At 32.2% G+C, this 25,700-nt stretch overlaps 1 protein-coding gene across 8 annotated transcripts in view; it reads right to left on the reverse strand.

The window, feature by feature from the left end:
- The window catches only part of raskol (Ras GTPase-activating protein raskol), a 192,299-nt gene that overhangs the window by 81,376 nt on the left and 85,223 nt on the right, over positions 1 to 25,700 (reverse strand). For 5 of the 8 annotated variants that reach the window (XM_090175852.1, XM_090175853.1, XM_090175850.1 and 2 more), the window contains one exon: positions 1,399 to 1,530. The exons of 1 other annotated variant lie outside the window; for it this stretch is intronic. In XM_090175852.1, the coding sequence (XP_090031978.1) occupies positions 1,399 to 1,530 (132 nt within the window). Of the gene's footprint in view, positions 1 to 1,398; positions 1,531 to 7,747; positions 7,955 to 12,125; positions 12,436 to 25,700 lie in introns of those variants that run through there. 2 more of the 8 variants (XM_090175855.1, XM_090175856.1) reach the window with 2 other exon arrangements.

Below are 25,700 nucleotides of genomic sequence, written 5' to 3' on the forward strand. Positions count from 1 at the left end.
TTATTGAAAATAGAAGTTTGTTACGGACATTCTAGCTACAACGCACTATTTCACGTGCCGAATGACAACTAGACATCTGGCTTTAAAGACTCATAATGAGACATAATAATTCAAAATGACATTTCATCGCCACACCTACATCTTTCAACAAATCTGTCTAAAGAAATACCCACCCAAATTTACCTAAAACCGGCATATATTATATACCCTTTTCGTATAGCTAGAGATAGCATTTTAAGATTTTTTTACACAAAGATACCTTTGAAAATATCGCAACGGTTTTCTATGAATAGGAACATTTAGTAAAAACCGGTTTCTTGAAAATTTCGACAGACGGTTCGTTGAAAAGTAAAAAAATAAAGTTCAAAAGAAAGAACAGAAATATCTCTTTCGTGAAATTGAATACTTGGCTTGTTTAACGTTTACTCGGTTCACGCCATATTTGCGCAATATTTGATAAGAATGAAGCTTTGGATAAAAATAACGTTTGCGCTATTAAATTTGCGATTCACCAATGTTAAAACCGGTATGCGTTTACGTAATTATATGGACGCAGAAATCCGAGAAATAACTCACTTTGTCCGCTCAGAAAAGCATGTAGCCATTCTATTTCATTTTGAAAAACTTGGAGTATAAATCGTTTCTTCAAATAAATAAAAATTATCATTTTTAACCCAAGCTTAACGAGTCGAAAAATGATTTTAGTGAATCCACGCAAAGATTTATATGTCCATGATTAGTAAATCTATGCTATTGCCAGTAACAGTCATTAAACAATTAATTTTATAACTTGATAGACTTACAGTCATACCTAATAAACTACCGTGAAACTCTACCCCTAAAGCACTGTTAATTTGTTAAAACAGGCTTCTAATACTACATTTTTGTTAATTGCAACCACAGAAAGGGGATAATTCTAAAGCTCTGCGTAACAGATAAATTAACAAAATTTCGAATATTCGTAAATAAAATAAAATAAGTGGTTAATTTTTATCCAAACGCCGAGCTCTAGATAATTCTAATAGAAAAATCATTTAAACAATACGCAGTTAACTATTTTCTCAATTGTCCTTTAAATAAAAGATCGTTCATAGTCGATTATAGAGTTTGTGAGGCTAAGACTGGACAGATAACTGGTTTGTCTATGGTTTCTCTTTATACTGCCAAAGCTGAGAATTTTCTACGCATAGATCTGGCAGCATTTTTCAACAGGACACCAAGACAGTCCGAAAGGGGTTTATTTCACCGCCTTTTGCGTTACACTAACAAACAAACTTCAACCAATGAAATTCTAAATTCTACAAACAATTACAGATTGTAGCTTAGTATAAATATTAAAATAGTAACTTCTAATTACTTATAGAAAACTATTCTAGAGGGAATAATAATAATAATTACCTCTGTTGAATTCGTGAGATGAAGATGAAATATTGAAATCATCTGGCACGTAATATTCATTTGGATCCGTACCAGGTCTAAACGAAGGAATCCCGATTGTATGTCGACGGTTGACCCGATCATCGTCCACCTCTATAATAGCAAAGCGTCACTTATGCAAAATCAATAGCCTATGTTATGGTTTAAATATGGGGGTTTCTATAGAGAAAGGGTTAATAGAACTGTAAAACAATTTTGACGCATAATCGTGATGTCAGCCATAAAGGGGTAAACACCGGCTTTTCCCCCCCCACTCGAGGACGACAGCTGGCTTTGACGTCATCACTCTAAAAGCCCGGTGTCAACCCCCTTTTTTTATCACGGTGACCCAATAAAATTGTGATACAGAAAAAGATTCCTTATTTTTTCTCCGTGGTGTTTTATATCGAATTTATCAAACTTGGAAAAGGTGAAATAATAACCAAGTAAAAGCGCACACTTGAAAGTTTTGGAATGCAACCATATGTAAAGATTTATTTAATAATCAACCAAATGCGGACTTAAGGAAAGGAGTTAAAAAGACTTGACGTAAGGACACAAACCCCTTTGAAGACAGCTTAGCTACTGCATTGACGTCTACTCCGAGGAAGACTAAGCTTTAAAACCCTCCAAAGACGTTGCGGGGAAAATGATTAATAGGCGTTACACTTCGGCTTCCTCCTTGGCAAACTATAATAAACGACCCAACGCGTAATGATACTCGAGAAATATGAATATGACAAGCGCTGTATACACATATTACCGAGCCAATATGTTTGAACATTAACTAAAATCATAAGTTCATAATATATCTCTTTAAAGAGAAGTATCCAGCTATGGCATTTAATATTGGAGCTAATTATAACCTTTGTTTGAATCCAACTGGAATGTACATATATCCAGTTTGAATCCAATTCTGTGTGGATCAAGTAATTTTGATCAAATCGGAATAAAGTTAAATTGCATACATTGGAATTGAATAAAATTAAACTTTTTTTGGTTTGTAATTTTTTTGTTTTTACATATCCCCATATTTAGATTTAATTTCGGAATATTCAGTTATATTATCTTTAACTTAAATAACTTAAAATATGATTTTTATATAAGTTATTGAAATAGTTTTATAAAGTTACGATGTATTTCGCCAACGAACAATTTTTTCTTTCTTAATGTATTTTCTAAAATCATTGGAAGCCTATTTATTAAGCTAAAAATTATTAAGCCTATGAGTGTATGTGTTTCAAGCGAGATAGTGAGATGGGCACTTCTATCTTAAGATAGATCTTATTTACTTCTGGTAAGGTAAAAGAAAAGAAGAAGAATTATAAAATTTCATTTGGTGTTGGCCACTCGTAAAACACGTTGAATAATTACAATTACTCAGGGTTGGCATAGAACCAGCCATACCGGTTATAACCACCTGGTTAAAACCGGTTATAGCCACTTGAAAAAATCCAGATTTTTTGGCTTTTTAAAAAAAAATTACAATATGAATATTTTAGTAAATTAATAGTTTTTATTTAGAAATTAAGTTTATTTTTTGTTTCATATTTAGAAACCGGTTTACTTTTACCAGTTTTTCGGTAGGTTTAAAGTTCCAAAGTCCGCTGCCTCGCTTCTGTCGGTGCGTCATACACAAAAACTAGGGGGGATTTCCCGCGGAAATCAAAAGAATTCAGTTATTTTATATAGTTATTTCGCTTTATTTGTTTAGCTCCTTATTAACGACAATAAAGGCAGACAATTTCTACTTACATATGTAAAAGGCACTGTTTATATTTTAGCCGGTTATAGCCAATTAAAACCACTGATCTGGATTTTTTCAAAAAAAGCCGGCTTTTTTCCAATCCTGCAATTACGAGCGATAAATATCTCGAAAAAGACCCAAGTTTTAAGTTCGTTGCTGATTTTTATACAAATGATTTCCTATTCTACAAGCAATTGCCGTTTGAAGGAGTATCACATACGGAAACATTGCGGGATTTATGGAAGTTGCTTTGTAACGGGAGGTGTACCTATAAAATATAAGAAGAAACTCCAGAAAAGCAGTTCCAACTTTATGGCGCGTGCCTCGGTAACATCGTACAAAATTTACGAACCTTGATAAACTAAGAATGAACAACGAATTGACAGTTCCCCTTAATGGTAGCGGATGGGTAAAGTTCATACGTATACAACCTCTAACATAGTCTAATATCTGTCTAAACCCTGTCTTTTCTTAAAACTTTGGACTCATCGCGCGCGATACTAATAAATAACTTTTTAAAGTTCTAGACTTGGAAATCGAAAGCTTTTCCAAGTAATTTAAATGCGAGAGAGATGTTTCAAATTTTCTGAGGGTTTTCATCGGGGGAATATTCCCGCTAAACGTTCTCCGAAGTTTTTTTTATTAGGTATGAAAAGGGGGTGCGTCAAGAGAAGTTTACGATTAACGAGCCATCTGGTAACGTCAACGGGAATCTAGGTCGTCGTAATTAAACTTCGCGGGTTTCGTGCACAGTTAAGGAGAATCAAATAAATTATACAGTCCAAGCTGCGTATTTTGACTTCCTAAAACAAGATAATTTCCAAGCCAGGCTAGATAAATTTATTCAACCATTTGTTATTATAGGGGATACGCTAATTTATGCGTTAAAACTTACTTTAACAAATCCCAAAAGACCATAAAAAATTTACGACAATATATACGTCTATATTTAAACTTGACTTTTTCGTTATTGTAATTGCCACAGTAAACGTATACTATTTAAGAAAGGGCTAGATTTCAGATATAAGAAACGTTAATTTAACGCTTCGTGAACTTTAATTCAGCGTACGCGCTCGGAGCTTAAATTGGTGGTTTTTGAGGTTGTTCAAGTAGTTTGCGTTTAGGCCTATTTCAACTTAACTTTCCGAAATATTTCGTGTGGACTATTGTCTACATTAAATAATAAAAAAAAACAAATATTACGGGATATTTAACTTTTAATGTAATAATGGTGTTTTATTTTACCTACGTTTCGCTATCACATATCAAAAATCAAGCAAGTCAAAAACACTATTATAATATAATAATAATAATAATATATTATAATATTTTTATATAGAGATTAATAACAATTATATATTATAATAATATTTATATAGAGATTATAAATAACAATTATATATTATAATAACATTTATATAGAGATTAATAACAATAATAATAGGTTTATATAAAGAATAAATAACAATAATAATAGATTTATATAGAGAATAAATAACAATAATATTAGGTTTATATAGAGAATAAATAACAATAATAATATATTAGAATAATATTTTTATATAGAGATTAATAACAATTATTTATAATAATAATTTTTTTATATAGATATTAATAAGAATTATTTATTATAATATTTTTATATAGCGATTAATAACAATAATAATATGAAATGAAATGAATATTATAATAATATTTTTATATAGAGATTAAAAACAATTATTTATCATAATAATATTTTATATAGAATAATAATAATAATAATAATAATCAGCTAGGCTAAGACCCAAGGCACCACCTTAGGCCTAAGTCATCAAGCGACTTTTGAAGCCATTAATTCAGGTGGCCGGGTTACAATGCGTAGGAGGGTGGTGGCAAGCCACGCGAGAGATTAATAACAATTATTTATTATAATAATATTTTATATAGAGATTAATAACAATTATATTATAATAATATTTTATATAGATATTAATAACAATTATACATTATAATAATATTTTATATAGATATTAATAACAATAATAATTTATAATAATAATAATAATATTTTTATATAAAGAATAATAACAATAATAATTTATAATAATAATAATATTTTTATATAAAGAATAATAACAATAATAATTTATAATAATAATAATATTTTTATATAAAGAATAATAACAATAATAATTTATAATAATAATAATATTTTTATATAAAGAATAATAACAATAATAATTTATAATAATAATAATATTTTTATATAAAGAATAATAACAATAATAATTTATAATAATAATATTTTTATATAAAGAATAATAACAATAATAATTTAATAAGTTAATTATAAATAGGGTACAAACATAAAAATAAAAAATTAGTAATTAGAAAATAGTAAGATAAGAACACCTCAAGTATTTTTTACACACAAAATTGAGCATGGTTAACCGAAATTATAAAACTGTTTATTAAGAATTAAGTTTATTTTTAATAAACCGTATTGTTGATCGTGCAATTATCAGTCTTCATAGATTGTTCTTGTTTCTAGATAAAGGATTTTTATTTAAAAAGTAACGATCTCGACTCGCTTGATTTTTGCTCTCAGGAGCGAAACTCTTTTCAGGAGTAAAGAAATAAAAAATACTTCAAAATTCCACGAAAAGAAAAATATTTAAAACTTCCAAAAGTTCCGAAAATTAGGTCACTCAAAAACATCATTTCAATATTTCCGCGAGATTTTTTATTTAACGGGACAAGGAAATAAGCAAAGTGCACCCTTCTTCAATCTCCAACTCGAGATACGAACTGGCATTCTAAGCCTAATTCTAGGCGACAAAAAGACAAGTGTCTCCGTATTCGGTTTCGAAAAGGGAACTCAATCAAAGCTCGCCTATTAAACCTAGGCTAGGCCTAATGCTTCGTAAACAAGAATAAAAAAGTCAGTTTCTCAGGAAAGACTAACGTTCGTCCTTCCGTCTCATCAAGCCCACGATGTAAAAGACCTTAAAACTCCGAACGGGAGAGAGAGTTTTCTCCCTGTCTCTAAAAATAGTTTGTCCCTCCGGGAAGTTAAAAACGGATGACAGCCATCTTGGTGGAGGGTTACCTAAGTCAATGGAGGAGACGAAGCTAAGAAATACATTTTCCGCACCTCATCCACTATATTTAGAATTTCACCAAACTTCAAAAGACGCGAAAACGAAAGATTTCCCACAAAGAAAACTTTGTTACCGAAATAAAAATTCGCTCTTTTCAGTTCACTAATTAGTTTGTTCAGCAGTTGAATAATAGGTGGGCATTCTCGCTCAAAGTCATTTTAAGTCAGACTCCCCGACGTCAAATTATCTAGAAACACCCACGTGTAAAAATACAACCGGGGACTTCGTAAAGCTATTCTAAGTTATCAACCGCCGTAGACCAACCCATGCCAAAACGCTTCGTCGTGTAAATTTTACCATTATAAACGCCATCTGTTGCGATTAGCGTTAAACTAAATTTTGATGAAAATTCCACCCTTTACTATGGCGCAAGCCGCGCTACCTATCGTGCAATGTCGAAACTAAATGAGTGCAATGAAAATTAGGTAGTGTTGTAAGTCGGAAAATTTTCCGCATTTTTCAGAAAAAAATAAAAAAAGTTTAATTCCATGATTAGTCTAATATATTGTTTGCAAATTTAAATAAAGCGGCATTTTCACCTCTTTTTTTCTAATCTAAAAGTAAAACTAAACCTCTAGACTAGTTTAAACTGATTAACAATGTAACACTATTAAATTGTTTTGTAGTATGATTACTGATATTAGACACTTTATAATGATAAAAAGTTAAAAACCCTTAAAAATTAATTTATGTTTCAATATTTTATTTTTCATATTTTCGGAAAATATTCCGCATTTTATTTTTCCGGAAAATTAACAACACTAAAATTAAGATAATGCTAAGATCAGAGCGACAATTTCATCTATGACCTTTAAATTTTAGCCAGAGACCAACGGGACAATAAGGAAACCAGGTTGATACCCCATTTTTGCATATTTTTTAAACTTTGTCTTTGTTCAAAATTGAACACACTTAGCTTAATGAGCTTCTGATTCAACTTGGGTTTGCCAAGAAAAAGCTGCATTTTGCTACAATTTGGTCCGGAAATGCGTCAGTTCCTTATACATTTACGCTAATTGGAATAACCGTTCGGTCGAATGTGTTTATCTAGTCGAATATGTTTATCTAACACAGGAAATATATAATAAATGTGTAATTGAAATGACAAATATCACAATGCCTTTGAATATAAAAAAGTAACTCGCGAAAATACAGGTGGCATTGGCAAATTATTTGGTTGATTAAAATAAATACTTTACAATGGTTTTATAATGCAATACAATTTTAGATAGTTTAGTGCGTTTAACAAAAACCGATCCGTTTTCGTTAAGATTTTCGCATTATATACCGACTGTGGCCTAAGTTTTACACATTTTGTTGCTTAAATTGCGTGTTAAATAACTAGGTTATAAAAACACACATTTTATAAGCCTAGCCTCTAAAAAAATTACGCAATTTTGTCAGTCTCGATTACGTCATAAGACATATGAGAGAAACTTACGTGTATCATATTTCCTTCTGCGCCTTATGGTAGACCAAACGCCCCGGCACGCCATGCCGAAGGTCACACATGGGTCCGCGCAATCCGAATTTCTAGCCGTTTTTTCCGTATATCGAGTTAACAAACTTTCTAATAAATAAAGTTTTGCAATAGCGTCAAATGTAATTCCGGTGAAAAAGTGTCTCTCCTCTAAGTTCGTCTAAAGCGCGAATGTAGTTGACGCCAAGGAAAAGGGAAATCGGTGACGATATCTGTAGTGGAAGTGCACCCCGGGAAAAGCCTCAGGGGCGACCCCTATATCCACGTTGGCGAACTAAAAAGAGCCGATATACGACAAACTTCTGCGAGGAAGTGAAGCGGGTATAGTTTTCACGCAACTTTTGTTTCTAAATTCTAATGAATAATGGTTTCCGCTACATGTAACGGGTGGCTGCGGGTTTCATCCACTTGGGCCTTTGCCCGCCTAATATCCGTTATTATTATTTTGTCTAGCGTCGTTCTTGTCGATTATCAAATGTTTATCCGTTGTAATTTTTTTAACGCGTAAAAAGGGTCTTTAAACTCTGCCGCTTCGAAATGTGTTTTCGTTGGAAATTGATCTCGGAATATTACAAGGGTTATTAGAGACATTAAGTATTTTTATTCCAACAGTCAAGGTGTTTATACTGTGGTTATGCCTATATGGTTAATTAATTATCAATATTATGATTTTACAAGTAGTGTAGCGGGATATACTTCCATAATTTAATCTTATATTTTATGTTCCAATTAAAAGTAGTGCTTTCGTTTTGTTTTAAGAACACACTGGGATTGTGCTAGACTACACGGATAAATGTTTTGTCAAACCCACAAAGATAAATTTTACGAAAGGATATGGAAATAATAAATATTTCCAGGATATATTTTATACACATACTTTTATATTAATGTTTTAATGCAAGTTTTACTTCATTTTGTCTTTTTATAAACGCTTGGATTGTAATAGACTACAGGTAGTATTTTCTCGAGGTGGTTATTTTTTAAGACTACTTATACGAATGGATATGAGGAATAACTACCATATCCAGGAGATATTTGCATAAACACTTCTTTAATATTTATGTTTTAAGTTTTACTTCATTTTGTCTTTCATAAACACGTGGATACTAATAGACTACACAGTAATCATGGGAAAACATTTATCCAAGATAACTTATATGAAACGGTATTGAAATAAAAAATATATCCAGCTAAATGATATTTGTATAACACATTTTTTAAGATTTATATATGAATATAAAATGAACCCAAAATTATCTTTCATAAACACTTGGGTGATAATAGACTACGCCGAAAAATGTTTTGTAACGATTTCTAAACTAACAATAATGATTATTTTCTTAATTTATAAACTTTTTATAATTGATAGTGTTGCATATCTATTATATAATGCACCGGATATTCCGGCAAAACTTCAAAGAAATGTAAAAATAAAAACTAGTAATCTTAAAACGCGTCTCGCCGACTACTCGTAATTGTTCCGCTTGAATTGCATTTTCTGCGTAACATATTCGTTTCTAAATTTTTCTTACCAAAATGTGGTTTGTTTTTCCTGATGATGTTTTGAATAATAATAGTAATAGTTTTATGTGAAATTCATTTAAGATAATTAATTTAATATAATGTTAAATCGATTTTCGACAGTATACATTAGGGTAAATCTGGAAAATGGCCTTTGCTGGCTTTTTTCCAAAAGGAATTTTGCTAAATTGATTTTCAATTAGAGTGCAACGAAACAGGACACAAATATCGATCACGTTATTTTAAATATTCAATACCTTGGATAACATTTTCCATATTCAGAATGGTATTACCATAAGTAACATAATAACAATAAGTATGACAATTTACGAGATTTACAACCAAACTGATTTTCATAGTTATTGCGTAATAAAGGTGTTTTCCCAGCACAGAGCCCTCTGGTGTCTAAAATATGCGAGACTTCCGCTAAGCCGAAATATTTGGTTTCCGATAGATAGGCGGAAAATTAGGCTAAAATGATAAAAATTAAAAAAGTTTAACTCGGCGCCACGAGCTCACGTTTTTTTTATCACGCGTGATTCGCAAACGGGCTTCAAAACAAAGCCAAAGCCCCTCGCGACTCCAGAACTTGCTCTCCGATATTAGGAGAGTAGGAAGTGTCATACTTTTAACTTTTGAAATAAAATAAAAGTTTTAATAATTTAATGCCTTTGAATATTTAACATATTCCACCCTGAAAAAGGACATTGCTCCTAAATCTGTAAGCTTTAATTTTTTGTTCTATGTTCACAATATATAAAATTTTATTTGTTATCTTGAAACATTAACTAAATTAATTTGGGAAAAACCGACCTCCGACACTGAGTTAACGACTACGCACTTCCTGTATAAAGATTAGCCTTTTAAAATGTTTTAATTATATCCACTGATTGCATTCTAACAGAAAACCGCGCCGTATCAGCAAAATAAACTAGTCCATAATTTCCTTTTGAAATCTATCGCTTTCCGCGAAATAACACTTAAGACGATCTCCCGTGATGACTAAATATCTTACGGAAGCTAGACTAAACATCAAACATTAAAAATTTCTCTAACTTATCTAGAAAGGTTATAAATTTCGTTATTGATAGAAATTCCATCAAACTTTAGATTTCGAGTCGTTATCAATTTCCGTATACTACGTTACGGATGCGATAGCGCCATCTAGTTAACAAAGGCGTAACTTTTATCTTTCGAGGAAAAAAATCATTCCCAAGGCTGCGCAGGTTCGTAGCTAGTGCCTTTATAAAGTGACGATATTCGGCTCTGGCTTCGCTGTCAAAGTCAGTCTGTCCTGGGTGCGGGACTATTAACGGGGGAGGAAGAGACATTTGGAGAAATTTCGGAACGGAAACTAAAATTAATGTTAGGTCTTAAAAAAGTTTCGAAAAAACCATAAAATAAATCATCCCTATATAAATAACTCTTTGGCTATACAAAACACAGATATCTTTTCACTGACCGACACTGTAGACTTATTTTTCATTAATATTAATGGTTTGCAATGTCGAGGAAATGTCTCTTGTCAGTTATAAGCTGACTCTGAGAATACTTTTTCCGAAATGAGGGACACCGAGCCATTACAACTTCTTATACTTCATCATCGAAGCTTAAGGAGTCACCACCAACTTATTATTCAGAAGCTAAAATACGTTTTTTTTTTACGAATTGGAATTTCCAAAGGTAGAGAGAGAGTTTAGGGTTTTTGTAAAAAGAGTAGGTTGACATTTAACAGGGTGGTGTTACTCGTGTACCAGGCGTAGGGGTCTTTATCTTAAACTTCTACTCTTCCAGAAACTTCCAAAATAAGTATCTGGAAGTTCTACTTCAGTTACGAGGCATTCTGTATGCTTTGTCGCTAATGTATGACTAAAGGTTAATTTTGAAGCTTACTTTGGCACCGTTTTCCGCGTTGGTGACAGGGATAAAATTAATCGACAACTTGCAATATTTCACTTTTAAACCGAAAGGAAAAAATTAGTCTAAAGAAAACTGCACATTAGATTTAATATCATTTAATATTTAATTTAAAATGAACGTATTGAGATTTGAGTCTAACATAACTGTGTTCTACGGTTTGTTGGTCACAGTTAAATCTAGATATCTAGGCGAATGAAAAAAAAACATATTTAAATACAAATACCAGTTAAACAGCATTTCAATCTTAAAATATTTATCATTTTTTGATAATATTTTAGTACATATTTATAAAATATGTATGGAATACGTGTTAATATTTCCATAAAAGGGGTTTTTGGTTTCGTGCAATTTAAAGAAATTGACTTAAATCGTTTTTCCTGTTAACAACAGCCATTCTTGAAACTAGATCGTTAATTCATTTTTAAACCAATCCATCACCAGGACCAGTATTTAAATATTGCTAGGCTGGTATAACAGCGTTTAGCAGGTAGTTATATTTTTAGCAACAAAAGTATTATTTCAGTATTGATTTATTGATCAATTAATTGAATTTATTGTAGTGAGATATTGTATACTTAGGCAATGGTTAGCATATAATTAATTTAATAAAAATACCATACACATACTCTGATAGGTAATTCAGAAGCATCAATTAAATCATTTTCCAATGAAAGAATATCTAAAGTCTAGACTGCACTGTCTGCACAACCATATTTAAAATATCCAATACAATTTTCTCTACTTAATGTATACGCTAAAGACGACTGCAAATGCAAATTAACTTCCCAACCAATATCCTGTATTCCAAAACTTTCAGTGAGGCTTAATTAAAACGGAAGGGGAATCGAAACGGCGAAAATTTAAACAGATTCTGAAAAGTTTTCAATAGTAGACTTACCGGCCGCCAGGTGGCTACCACACAGCAGCTTCGATAGAGATCGCGATAGAGACATGCTTTAGATTTTTCCAACAACTTTTCCTTTTATATTTTCTTAAAACGAAATCGTCTTTTCAACCACCGCAAATTCTTCTTAAAAAATACACAAACACCGAACCTAATCCATCACGGAGTTTATCCAATTCAAGGCATTTTCACTTTAAATTGTCATCGCGTTTAATAGAAAAGAACGATTTGACGCGAAAACCGTTGCAAAAAAACGCACCATGTACTTTTTCAAGGGAGCTTAGGAAATAAATGTGAGCGTCTGCTGCTGCCAGAGAATCATTCTACTGTCCCGGCGCACGCCGTTATCGAGAGGGGGGGAACCACCAATAAAGGGGCCTCCTTTCGCGTCACGTGACCCAGACGCGAAACTTCTCTCGGCATTCCCGCTCCGGCAAAATAAATTCCCGCTAAGCCTCGGCTGTTGTCTCAAGGAAAAATAGATCAAATTACGAAATAGCCACGCGCTTGAAAAGGCACTTCTTTGGCAAAGAAGAGAGTGCGTTTATTAAAAGTCATATGTTTTAATTGCAGCGTAAAATTTGCGTAGTTATCTAAGGGGTATTATTAAATATAATTTAATCCCTCTAGCCAAGGCTTAGTAGGGGAAAAAATGAGAGGGATTTTCAAAACGGTAGAAAGAAGATAAGCCCCTAACCAAGGGCAATTTAATTAAGCGTTTTTCACGAAAACCGCCAGATTTGTTTTTTGTTTTAAGAAAAAAAGGCAGGTGTAAAAAAACCCGTAATTTATACCATGAGGGATTAAATTAAATTTAACGTTAGGGTTTGAAAAAGGGGTGTGAAAAACTGTTTTTCTTAGGAGGGTTTTTTTTTAAAGAAATGTAACTATTCCGGTACCAGATAAAACGTGGAATATGGCCACTGCGATTTATCAGGCAATAGATGCTACGAAGCCTGACTTCTCTAAAAGATAAAAAAATATTATTTTTCCTTTGTTTTAACCACGAAGATGGTACTATTGATATATAAACTCACAGAGGCTTTTAAGCTTTTATCTTCAAGCAGTGTAAGCGAACGTATCTCGTGTGGGTAGCCATTCCATCTGTCTACTAGCTCCAACCAGACAGCGCAATTAAAGATCTAACGCGAAAACTTTACCATCCTATAGCTTTATCCTTTACTCCCTGGTTACTACTTGATTTTTCTTTAAGTTATATTTAAAAATATGGAGGTTCTTACTTTTTCGGAAACTCGAGATTAAAGAACGAAAAATATGGGTCAACCTTTTATATTTTTTGATACATATTTTTTTGTTATAATGGGGTGTAACCTTATAAAACTTTTTAAATGAGCGGAAGCTGTACAAAAGCCGTGTGAATTAAACCACACTATTTATACTGATATGCTACGTACCGTTATCTCACAGAAAATTTGAATTTAGGCCAGTATTACCCAAAAACCCAAAACCGCTAAGGTTCACTTTACATATTCAACGACCGAGCAGAAATGCACGACTTATTCTTTTTCAAAAGCTACTATTATCGTTTAAGAGGCAATTTCGTACGGCGTTTAACACACTACATTTAACATTTTAAAGATGGTTTATGCGCAATTATATTTTTGTGTACTGCTTGTTTCAACTTTGAAATCTATGGCTGGATAGAACGACTAAATACATTGCGAAAACTAAAACCACAATCACGTTGCTGGGTTTGTAGAAAGATATTAAGAAATACAAAACCAAATGTGCGGGAAAACTGTTCTTTTAATATAAATAATGTTAATAATAAAGACTTAGGCCTAAGGTGGTGCCTTGGGTATTAGCCTAGCTGATTATTATTTATTATTTATTTATAATAAGGCACTGCATTTTAATAATATTTATATAATATGATTTTAATATAATAACATACCGTGTTTTACTCATAATATTAATGTGATATAAATATAATATAAAATTAATAATACCATAATATTCTGTTTTAATATAATATATAATATAATATAATATAATATAATATAAAATTAATAATACTATAATATTATGTTTTATTGTAATATTAATATAATATAAAATTAATAATACTATAATATTCTGTTTTAATGTAATATTAATATAATATAAAATTAATAATACTATAATATTCTGTTTTAATGTAATATTAATATAATATAAAATTAATAATACTATAATATTCTGTTTTAATGTAATATTAATATAATATCAAATTAATAATACTATAATATTCTGTTTTAATGTAATATTAATATAATATAAATTTAATAATACTATAATATTATGTTTTAATGTAATATTAATATAATATAAAATTAATAATACTATAATATTATGTTTTAATGTAATATTAATATAATATAAAATTAATAATACTATAATATTCTGTTTTAATGTAATATTAATATAATATAAAATTAATAATACTATAATATTCTGTTTTAATGTAATATTAATATAATATAATATAAAATTAATAATACTATAATATTCTGTTTTAATGTAATATTAATATAATATAAAATTAATAATACTATAATATTATGTTTTAATGTAATATTAAAATAATATAAAATTGATAATACTCTAATATTCCGTTTTAATGTTATATTAATATAATATAAAATTAATAATACTATAATATTCTGTTTTAATGTAATATTAATATAATATAATATAAAATTAATAATACTATAATATACTGTTTTTAATATACTGTTTGTAATATTAATATAATATAAAAAACTCTAAGGCCCCGAAAATTTCGAAACACACTGTATACAATTTCGTTGATATAGCTTATGGCTGGGTTGTTCAAATGCTATGATGAAGTCAAAAAAGGGGTGTAGTATTATCGATTTTCTCGTTACTATAAATGTCCCTAAGCTTCACGCTCCAGAAAAGTTTCTGATAATCACGTATATTTTAAACGTTGTAATTTTTGGGGGCTAATTCATTTTTGCATCCCGGCAGTAGAACATACCGGCGCTTCGTGGGAGGGAACTCTTCCTAGTGATAGATGGTCGTCTTAATTAGCTGGAATATTCCATTAAATTAAGCCGCAAAAAATTCTTAATGCTAGGCAGGTCATATTACGAAAATTTCCTCTCAGATCTACTTAAAAAAATACTAAAATACATGGTCGTTTAATAAAAATTGGCCCTTGGATGAACAGACGCGTTATTTTTCAACAAGTCATTATTGAATCTGTTCCTGGTAATATTCAAATTTCGCGGGGAAATGAATAAATGCGATTGAAAATTTGTATGAATAATTCGGTTTCCGTTCGATATCATTGAAGAAAATTAATAGATTTAAAATATTCTAAACATACAAAATTTATATTCATGATTGAAGGGTATTTTGCTATTCAGATATCGTGCACATTTAGTTGCGTGAACATTTGAAAAATAATATAAATGATCGATAAAAGATTAATGGATTTTCTATTAGGCTCTATTAAATCAGTATCTTAAGTTCATTTGTAATTTTTGTATGCGTTTCAACGCGTGCTTCTAAACGTTTAAAGTGTACATAAAATTCGTAGAGTCTGTCTATTAATTTGAAGTAAACACTACTTTACATGTATATATAAAAAATATACTAATAATATAATATAGACATAAGTTATTTTACCTAACAAAACCTTATCCAATTAATTTTATATTCTAGTCCCTTCGTTTCTTAAATAACAAACAACAAACACACAAAAATAGAATTCTCATTCGAATGAAGAAACTGACACAGATTTAATATCGCAAAACTGTCATAGCCTAATCTCTTCCCAGACTAAAATCGTTAATTTTCCGAGCCGCGTAATGCTATAGAACGCCAGAAATGAAAATTAGGTTAGGAAAAAGTGGTTTGGGAAAAATACAAGAAAAATAGCATACACTGTATAGAAGCGTGTACAAAAAACCAGAAAACCGATTTTGGAGACGACACAGTGCCTGGAACCAAATACATTAAAAGCACGAGAAAAGGGAGAAGGTGGGGCCATGGTCTATCGAAAATTTGAAAATCGAGAAAAAGTTGGTAGACCAGTTTTCCATAAGCTCTAGGCGTTAACCGCAACGCCGTAACGTTATGCCCTTTATTTCTGAAAGCTTTGAGACTATAATGGAAGTTTACTAAACTTTGCAGTTTACGTTAGCAGCCAAAGGCCAGAAGATCGTTTACCTTCGGGATAAATAGCAAACACCACATATTCGGGACAGTCAAAATTTATATCCCTCCTGTTCTACTGGTCCCAATTTTAGCATTACATTTTTTTTATTTTCATTTCTTTATAAAAATACGCGGTTTCACGTGAGATAATATCGAAATTTCTAACTTAACAAACATTTATTCTTTTCGTGCTGTAGAACCGGTTTCTCACCTTTCGGTGGGGCTGCAGACGCTCGGTTCATTGAGAGAATGGACAGGGGCACCAGGCTGCCACCAGCGAGTACTTTGAGAAATGATTCTATTCACAGACATTGCTGCTTGTAACTTGATGAATACGTTCTATTATATTTTACTTTAACGTTCTTGGGTTTAGAAAAGAAACCGCGCGATAATCATTAGCGTAATAACAGCCTAATTATTGGGCGATGAACCGCGCGAGAACACGCAGGCCTATTTAGGATTTGGAATCACATTGCAATAATGCGAATTAGATATTTAGTATGTATTGGAACGAGGTTGCAGGTGTGCTCTTACGAATGGATTATTCCAAGTCGAAACTCAATTGCCTCCTCGTATTGGTATTCATCAACGCCATGCACAAACATTATTAATAAATTTACATCATTCTATATATCATGAAAATTAATGTATTTAATATCAAAGGGAAATTGGATTAAATTATAGGACATCAACAACGTTTAAATTTTAGACAATTATCGTCTTTGATAGTACTGGAAGTTTATGTTATTTGATATAAAGAAGATTTTAAAACTATTGCCCTTCCATTCTTCGATATATTCGAAATATCCATGCTCTTAACCATAAAGTGCTGTAAAATTGCTTAAATTTAAATGTTGCTATTTAACAATAATCAGCTAGGCTAATATCCAAAGCTTCACCTTAGGCCTAAGTCATCGAGTGACTTTTAAAGCCTTTAATTCAGGTGGCCGGGTTACAATGCGTAGGAGGGTGGTGGAAAGCCCTGCAAGCCACGCGAGCCAGAAGCTCCCTACACTAACTATTATCGTTAACCTCTTAAACCTCAACAAATTTTTATCAAAAGTCTATGCATTCGGAGGAGCTACAGAAAAGCATTTAACAAAATGTAAAGACATTTTTGTTGGCTTATAATTTTATTATTAAAATTGCAACGCGCGTAAGGAGTAAAACATTTTGCGGTGAGAAAATTGAAATAGGATATGAATGTATTACTTTACACAGTTGCTGAACCGTATACGTTATATTCGCAAAAGTTGAATTTCAAAACCATTTTAAATTACATAAATAATATTCGATATAATTCTGCTTAAATAAGGAAGAAAAATTATGAATTTCTATGAATGTTTTCCTAGCTTTCAAACGTACTACGCAAACCTGCCAATGACGTAGGCTTAATTAAAACCCAAAACGTCGCGCACAGAGGACGTCAAATGGAAATCCGAACGGATGTAAAAATGCTCTTCCACAATTCACAAAATAAATCGTTAAAAAATATTCTTTTTATTTCGTAAACGCTCTAAATCACGACGTTATACAACAAAGAATTCTGTTGAAGAGAGGAAAAGAGATATCGCAGTTACTCCACTTTGGAGGAAAAGAAAAACGCAAAAGGAGACTCGAGATAGAAAAAGAATACTGAAATCGACGAGCCTACATTCTCAAAAACGTCAATCAAACATTTGTTGCGGAGTATTTGGAGTTACTCTATCAGACTCGGAGTCGCCCAACCAATAATATTGCGAACATATCCGTCTAAACTGGTGAACAGCGAAATCGACTATGTCTCAAGAGAACATTCTCAATAATATCAAAAATTTATTTATACTTAAGAAGAATGACTATGCGGAGATGATTTTTAGCGTTGCTGCAGCGTTGCCAGGTCCCAAGACTGAAATTATAGTATCGATGCTGAAAAATTATCGAATTTTCTAGAAAATTATAGTTAACAAGTACGGCAAACTTTGATTACTAGCTATAGCGTGTTAGCACTTGATTATAGTTGGCGGCGACTCACACATTTATTGCGTCACCCCGAGTGTCACCCACAGTGACTTCTAAGTTCCACGGCCGATTTCGTTCCTACAACACGCTTGATTAGTCGGCCGTATTTGCGAGTCTAAGAAGGTACAAAACAAACACTCCAAGGAGTATAATATTTCCATTCTTGGTCTACTATGAGTAAGTTAACAGAAGGACTTAACTTTCTAAAATTTCTTTAATTATCGTACAAATATCAAAAATATAGTACAGTTATCGCAAAAAGCGTACTATATACTAAGCAATTGAAATTATAGTACAGAGAAAATCGTAAGGTAATAATATCGAAATATACTATAATTATAGTACGGATGGCAACATTGCGTTGCTGCCAATCCACCTTACGCTCTAACAGTACGTTCCATACTCCTAAAAAAATCAAATCAGTGTGGTATCTCATTGGTTCCCTAAAACTGACGTGATTTAGGCAAGCATTTCATGTCGGGGGTAAATTAGACCGTTCACGGATGGTTTCAAAATAGTCATTCTCTCTAAGTATAAGTAAATACTTGATGATACACAAACAGAAATAGTACGACTTCCTAGAGATACGCCACACCGAGGAGAAAAAAACAGGCAAGGTTTGTACGATAAGGCAGACGGATGATTAGTAAATAAGATGTGGTCGAGTTAAGAAAGAGTAGAGACCATTTGCCGCGCAATCAACAACAGGAAACGCGTACCGTTATCCACCTACGCTAGCTTATCTCATTGGTCGAGCTCCAATTACGTAACTAACGAACAATAAGATCGGCGAAAACACCGTGGAAGGAACCGTGGAGCCAAATAGACTCGGAATGTTGCGGGGGAACCTCGGCTAACCGAAAACTCGACTAAGACGAAACGAAACTGACTTCACCCTCTGAAGAGGGTGAAGCGGTTTTGAGAAAGTTCAGTGGTCGACTAAACTCTGACCGTGGCTGGCAATATGGCGTTGAAAAGTTAGATATCTTTTCATCATTTTCGACGCGTAAAAAAACCGAAGCCGCTTCAAAACAGACCCGCTTCAGTGTTCGCCCTCCCGAAAGATTCGCTAACAAAAGAATCATTCTTATGGATCGTTGCGTGGAATGAAACAAGATGTCTTATACGTTCGGATTTTGCCGCTATACGCTTGTAACCTCGTGGCGTGAACTAAGTTCAAGGTATTAAAAGTATTCCGGCCGGGTCTTCTATTCAAAAAGTGCCAGTTGATAATTGAAGACCTACTTCTGCAGAATGCCCAGGAAATTTGAATGGTACTTGGCAATTTTATCATTTCCTGGATTCTTTCTTAGACGCATTTGTTATTTTTACATAATGCTAACACGTTTATCTCAAGGAGAGGTTAACGAAATTTAAAATAAAATTTAAAAACCTCGAGGAAGATGGAAAATATAATTGAAGGAAAAACGCAACGCAACAAGTGTATAGAAAACGATGTTAATAAAATAGAAAAATATCATGGTTTTGACATGACAATTAATATTGCAGTTTTAATTTTTGAAAAGCTTTGTAGGGCCTGCTACCACCCTCCTACGTATTGTAACCCGGCCACCTGTTTAAAGTCGCTAGATGACTTGGGCCTAAGTAGAGGTCGGGGATGGTTAACTTTTATTCAATAGATAAAGCTCTCAAAATTATTCGTAAAACGTTTTGATCAAGTAATTTATATTTCTGTTTTATCCGATTAATTTATTGATAAATTTGTAAAATTAATCGGAAAAACGACGATTTTTTCAATAAAAGCTCAAATTTTCCGAATAATACATGTTTTTTAATCATTTTCCGAAATATTAACCGGGTAAATTTCTTTGTTTACATTTTTCCCCCGAAAAAAATAAATTTAAACATGGATAATGATTAACCGTTACCGACCTCTAGGCCTAAGCTGGTGCCTTGGGTATTAGCCTAGCTGATTATTATTATTAATTTAGAAATAGCTACATTGCAAAAGATAAAAATATTTGACCTTTGCTATTTGGGATATTTTGAAAATTTTTATCATAATTTCCAGGGTTGTTCAAAATGCATTTTGAGTTAGAAAAAGTATTTAGCATTTTACATTTTGAGTTTCTAGGAAACTATTTTACATTTTACGGGTTTGATATGTGTAAAAACATATTCAAAATGCTTTTTCAAAATGTTTTTACTCTGGTACCATCATCGCAGCTCTTGTAGAGAAAGTTCGTCTGCTAATTACTCTCAAGTAATCATAGATGGCGATACTCAGTGACTCACTTACTCACAAGCAGACGAACATTCGTACAGTGCCACCACTTTATTTCCCACGCGGGCTGCGAGGATGGTTTTGAAATCTCTACGTAATTACTATTAATTACTAATTAATAATAAAAATTAATTGGTCATTAATAATTAATTACTATTTAATTATTAATAATTACATAGTAAACAGAGTGCATTTGTAAAAACATTTTGAATTTTTGAGAAACCATTTTCAAAATGCATTTTCGGTTTTTATTATGAGTTGCAAAAACCATTTTACATTTAGAAAAACCAATTTTCAAAATGCAATTTGTGTTATGGAGAAAGTATTTTGCATTTTACATTTTGCATTTTGAGTTATCGACAAAGTACTTAGCATTTAGAAAAAAGCATTTGGAACAACCTGATAATTTCAGTTTTAATTTTCAAAATAGATAACAGGGACCGATATGGTAAATCGACTAGATTTCAAAAGAATTGTAACATAAATATTTGACTCTAAGCAAGATGGAATATTTTAAGAAATTTAGATTTCAGGTCAGGTCAGGGTGTTTATTTTAACAAAGTGGGAGATCTTTTGGCTACAATGAAGTGTTAAGTGCCACCTTTGAAAATTATTCCCCAAAGATGGACGCCCTTATTCTTTAGAAATGACTAAATACTATAAGGAAGAAACGGTCCAGAGCTCTATTGTAGCGTCTCAATGTACGGACAACAACCGCGTCTATGGTAAGACAGTGTCTCAGGGTGGAACTGAGACAAGAGGCCAGCAAGCGGTTATTAGTCTTCGGGTCGGACCCCTCCGTTAACGCCTTTAAGTTCGAGCGGCCACTTGAAGCGCTCCTTTTAATGGCCGACACGCGAACTTACGCTCGGAGCGCATCCGAGAACAGATGAAAGGCGCCTCTCGCGTTGCATACTGTACGTTCGAAGAAAGCTACAACTAACGACGATACAAACCTACTTCCAAGGAAAGTACAAGATGGGGCCCTTATTTCTCGGAAATAACACGCGGATAAGAGGAAATGATAATTTTTTTTTACGTTCAAGATAATATTTCACGAATATCTTAAGAGATAATATTTATTTAAAAAAATACTTATAAAAAATATAAGATATTACAAAAAATATTGCTAAATGCATTTATTTTAGAATGGGGATGGCTTTTGTTGGGCATATTTTTAATTATTTCTTTAAGAAATTAATTACGTATAGCAACCCACGCGTGAAGCTCAAACTTTTGGATTTTCGTTAAGCAGACCATTCGTTAATTATAACACACAAAGATTCTGTTTAGCAGACGAAAATTCAGCAGTTAATGAGTTTTTTGCGTTGGTCCCATAAACTGCTCAATTTTCGTTAATTAAAACTAGAGTTGAACTCAGAAAATTTTCCAGAAAATTGCCGAGGCCTTTTTTCCAGAAACATTTACGTACTTTTCCGAAAAAGAAAAAAAAAAAGGTTTTTATTCCACGATTAGCCTAATATTGCTCACAAATTTGAATTTCGTGGCATTTTGGCTCATTTTTTTCGAATCCAAAGGTAAAACTAAACCTCTAGACTAGACTAGAATAAATACCCTTAAAAGTAATTGATGTTTCAACTTTTTATTTCTTCGATTTGCGGAAACTTTTCCGCAATTCACAAAAATTTCCTGAAATATTTCTGGAAAATTAAAAACTCTAATTAAAACACATAATGATTCTGCTTAGCAGATGAAAATCAAGCAGTTCAAGAATTTATTGCGTTGACCGCTACGAGGCATTATGTAAACTGAAGAGGTTAATTGCATGCTTAAACAAAAGCTTGAAAATGCGCTTTAAATTATACAACAAATGTAAAAACTCAAATTAAAATTAATTATTTCGATAAACTGTAATGATGAAAATTTGGAATTACTTTTACGTATATTCTTGTTGTAACACGAACGTATTGGCAACGTAGCATGACGTTTGAATGAACCTAGACCTATTTTAGAATTTAGGTCCGCCTGTACCTTTAAAAATAATAATTATCATTTCGTAACTACAAGTATAACAAATCTTGGACTGCTAACTGCGCGTGTTCAACTTCAGGCGATTCTTTCTTTCAGTCTAACGAATAGTCTGAAAGTCTAGGACACTAAAATAACTTCTTTTTGGTGAACATTGCAGGCGGTTGAGCAAACAACAGAATGTTCCAGAGCTGATAGATATTCTATTTGGAAGAGGGCCACATTCGAGAGTGTTTAAAACTCTGATTTACGGTAACCTCCAATACGAGTTGAAAGAAAAACATGGATGAGCAGTAAGTCTAGTAATTAAACATCAACAGATTTCTAGGTCGAAAGGATATACGCGTGTAGTGGCGTGTTATTTTTAAACACAAGCGGGTACTTAGTGCATTTATTTCAGAGGTGTTGACATTGTCGGCGTTTATGATTCGCGCCACATTGTACGAAACGCAACGTTGTTCAAGAACACTTTAAATTTCAAATTACAATACTAATCATGTTTGAATATAATTTAAAAATACTATAATTTAAATACAATCTTCGTTATGTTTGACCATAGGCTGAAGTAATGGTATGTCGATTTTTTAAATTAGATGCCACTTCAAATTTCAAAATTACAATACTAATCATGTTTGAATATAATTTAAAAACATTATAATTTAAATACTATCTTCGTTATGTTTGACCATAGGCTGAACTAATGGTATGTCGATTTTTTAAATTAGATGCCACTTTATAACCAAGTATTTTAAACACGCACATACAACTACAAATAGCTTTCTTCTAGGTTTAGAAAAGTTGGTATAATATTCACTGCTATTATAACCATTAAAACTTTGTTTTCCCTAACACGAATGCACGCGCTGAAAGAAGGTAATAAAGTAAAACTTAAGGTTTACACACTCGGACGAATTTATCCTGCCCAACTTAAACTCGAGTCTCCAAATCGTAACCACAACGCGTATAAATCAACAACTCCCTTTGCGAAGAGACTACGTATTAAATATTGTCATAAGTAACATAAAAACTATACGTATGACACTTCCTATTGCTTTAATACTAATTTTCTGACTCTCAACCAGTTCCAACTTGGACTTGCCACCGAACTGACAAGGAGAGTACCCGAGGTGTTTATTGCCGATTTTGTTCAAAGTCGGGCGTAATGTAGACCTATATGATGTATGAAATTTCCCAAAAGGAGACGTTGCACTTCCCATTCGATTTGCCATTTTTGGGGTAAAATTGTAACCATTTTTGGGTAAAATAAGGAAAAAATCTTATTTTTGTTTGAAGTGGTCCAAAACATTTTCGGTTGCCATGGCAAATCGAATGGGTAGTGCAACGTCTCCTTTTGGGAAATTTCATATCTCATATAGGTCTACATTACGCCTGACTTTGAACAAAATCGGCAAGAAACACCTCGAGTACTCTCCTTGTGAGTGGTATATTATCATTCCATGCTATTAGTTTATTTCGGCTTTGGCATACTTTAAACATTATTATTATAGCTCTGTTCTGAGCTAAACCTCGATTGTTCCATAACTCTTAAAAATCAGTTCGGTTATATGTCCTATTTAGCTAATGATGTTACTCGTGGTGATATCTAAGGATATTCAACGCTTTGATACGTCCCGCGAAATTAAAACTTAAAAAAATTTGAAACTGAAAATCAGTGGGATGTTAATTGCCATACTTATATTACTACGCTACTTTTGATACTATAGCGTCTCAAATAGACCTGGTCGAAATAATTTCGCTAACGTCATTAAGTCGCGAATATCCCCAGGGAATACATGGCGTCCATCGTGGAATTACGTCAAAAAATGAAACTTCCCCTTCTTTCTGTGGAATGTAATAAGTCTCGCATGACTTGTGTTCAAAATCAAAAGAACACCAGCCGAGGGAGGGGGGGGGGGGAGACTCTTAATAAACCAAGGTGAGAAAATAAAGTCTTAAGAAGTAAGAACGGAAAGACACGCATATTTCTCAGAAGACAAAATTTTCATAATATCAAGAAAAACACCCCAAGTTCTTTGACTTTGCGAGCTCAAAGGTACACAAAAAAATCTATTTTTCTTTTGTTTCATTTACGATCGCAATTTTTCAACCTGTCAGACTTCTTTTAATCTATTATTTAGCGTAATTGATAACAGCCGTGAAACGTTCGGTTCAAAGGATTGTCATTTGCGTAAATGATTAAGCGAGTCCCTTTTATCGAAGTCAGTAAACTAAGAAGACATATTTGTCCAAAAGGATAGCATTGTGAATAATCTTATCAACTAATACACAGGTGTGTTTAAATAGGGTCCTTAATATTCACCGAGTCGGAGAGGAAATGGCAGTAAAATGACATAAAAACACTTTCCGGGAATTAGTATATATCTTCTACTAAAGAAGTGAATTAATTAATAAATTAAAAACAGGGGAAATGACGTAATGATCTTCTTTAGAAAGTATTATCTTCCCTAGAAAGTATTATCTAATATACACACTATTAGAACTCTTATTACACATCCATTTATAAAGTATTTTCTAAACTGTGACATATCGACTATGAAATTAATCAGAAAACTGGTTTAAAGTGCGCAGTCATTCAATCAAAACCAAGTTTGAGGATAATAAATTAAAATGAATGATTTTATCTAAGTTTAGAGACATCGAACTCAATACCTGTATTAAACTGGGCCTCACGTTAGAGGTAATCCCCAAATTTTCTTTTAAAGCTTAAATTTTTAAAACCCGAAATTGTTCTTAATTTTCTTAATTCACAAATTTATACTTGTGTTTTTTTTAATTCCCAAATTTGTGCTTAGTTGTTTAATCTTCTAAATTGCGCTTAAATATTTAATCCCATTAATATTTAATCAAATTAAGCATAAATCTTTGGACCCCAAAATAAGGTTTAAATATATAATCCCAAAGTTAAGCTTAAATATTTAAATAAAAAAAGTAAGCTTAACTGTTAATCCTAAAAAAATTGCACTTAATTGTTAAATCCCCCAAAAGTAAGCTTAACGGTTTAATCCCAAAAATTGCACTTAATTGTTTAATCTCCAAAATTGTACTTAATTGTTTTATCTCCAAAATTAAGCTCCACTGTTTAATCCCTAGAATTAAGCTTAAATGTGTAATCCCAAAATGGCGCTTAA

This window comes from Leiobunum rupestre, chromosome 5, assembly GCF_980474605.1.
Source record: "Leiobunum rupestre chromosome 5, qqLeiRupe1.1.hap1, whole genome shotgun sequence".
Classification (NCBI taxonomy): Eukaryota; Metazoa; Arthropoda; class Arachnida; order Opiliones; family Sclerosomatidae; genus Leiobunum; species Leiobunum rupestre.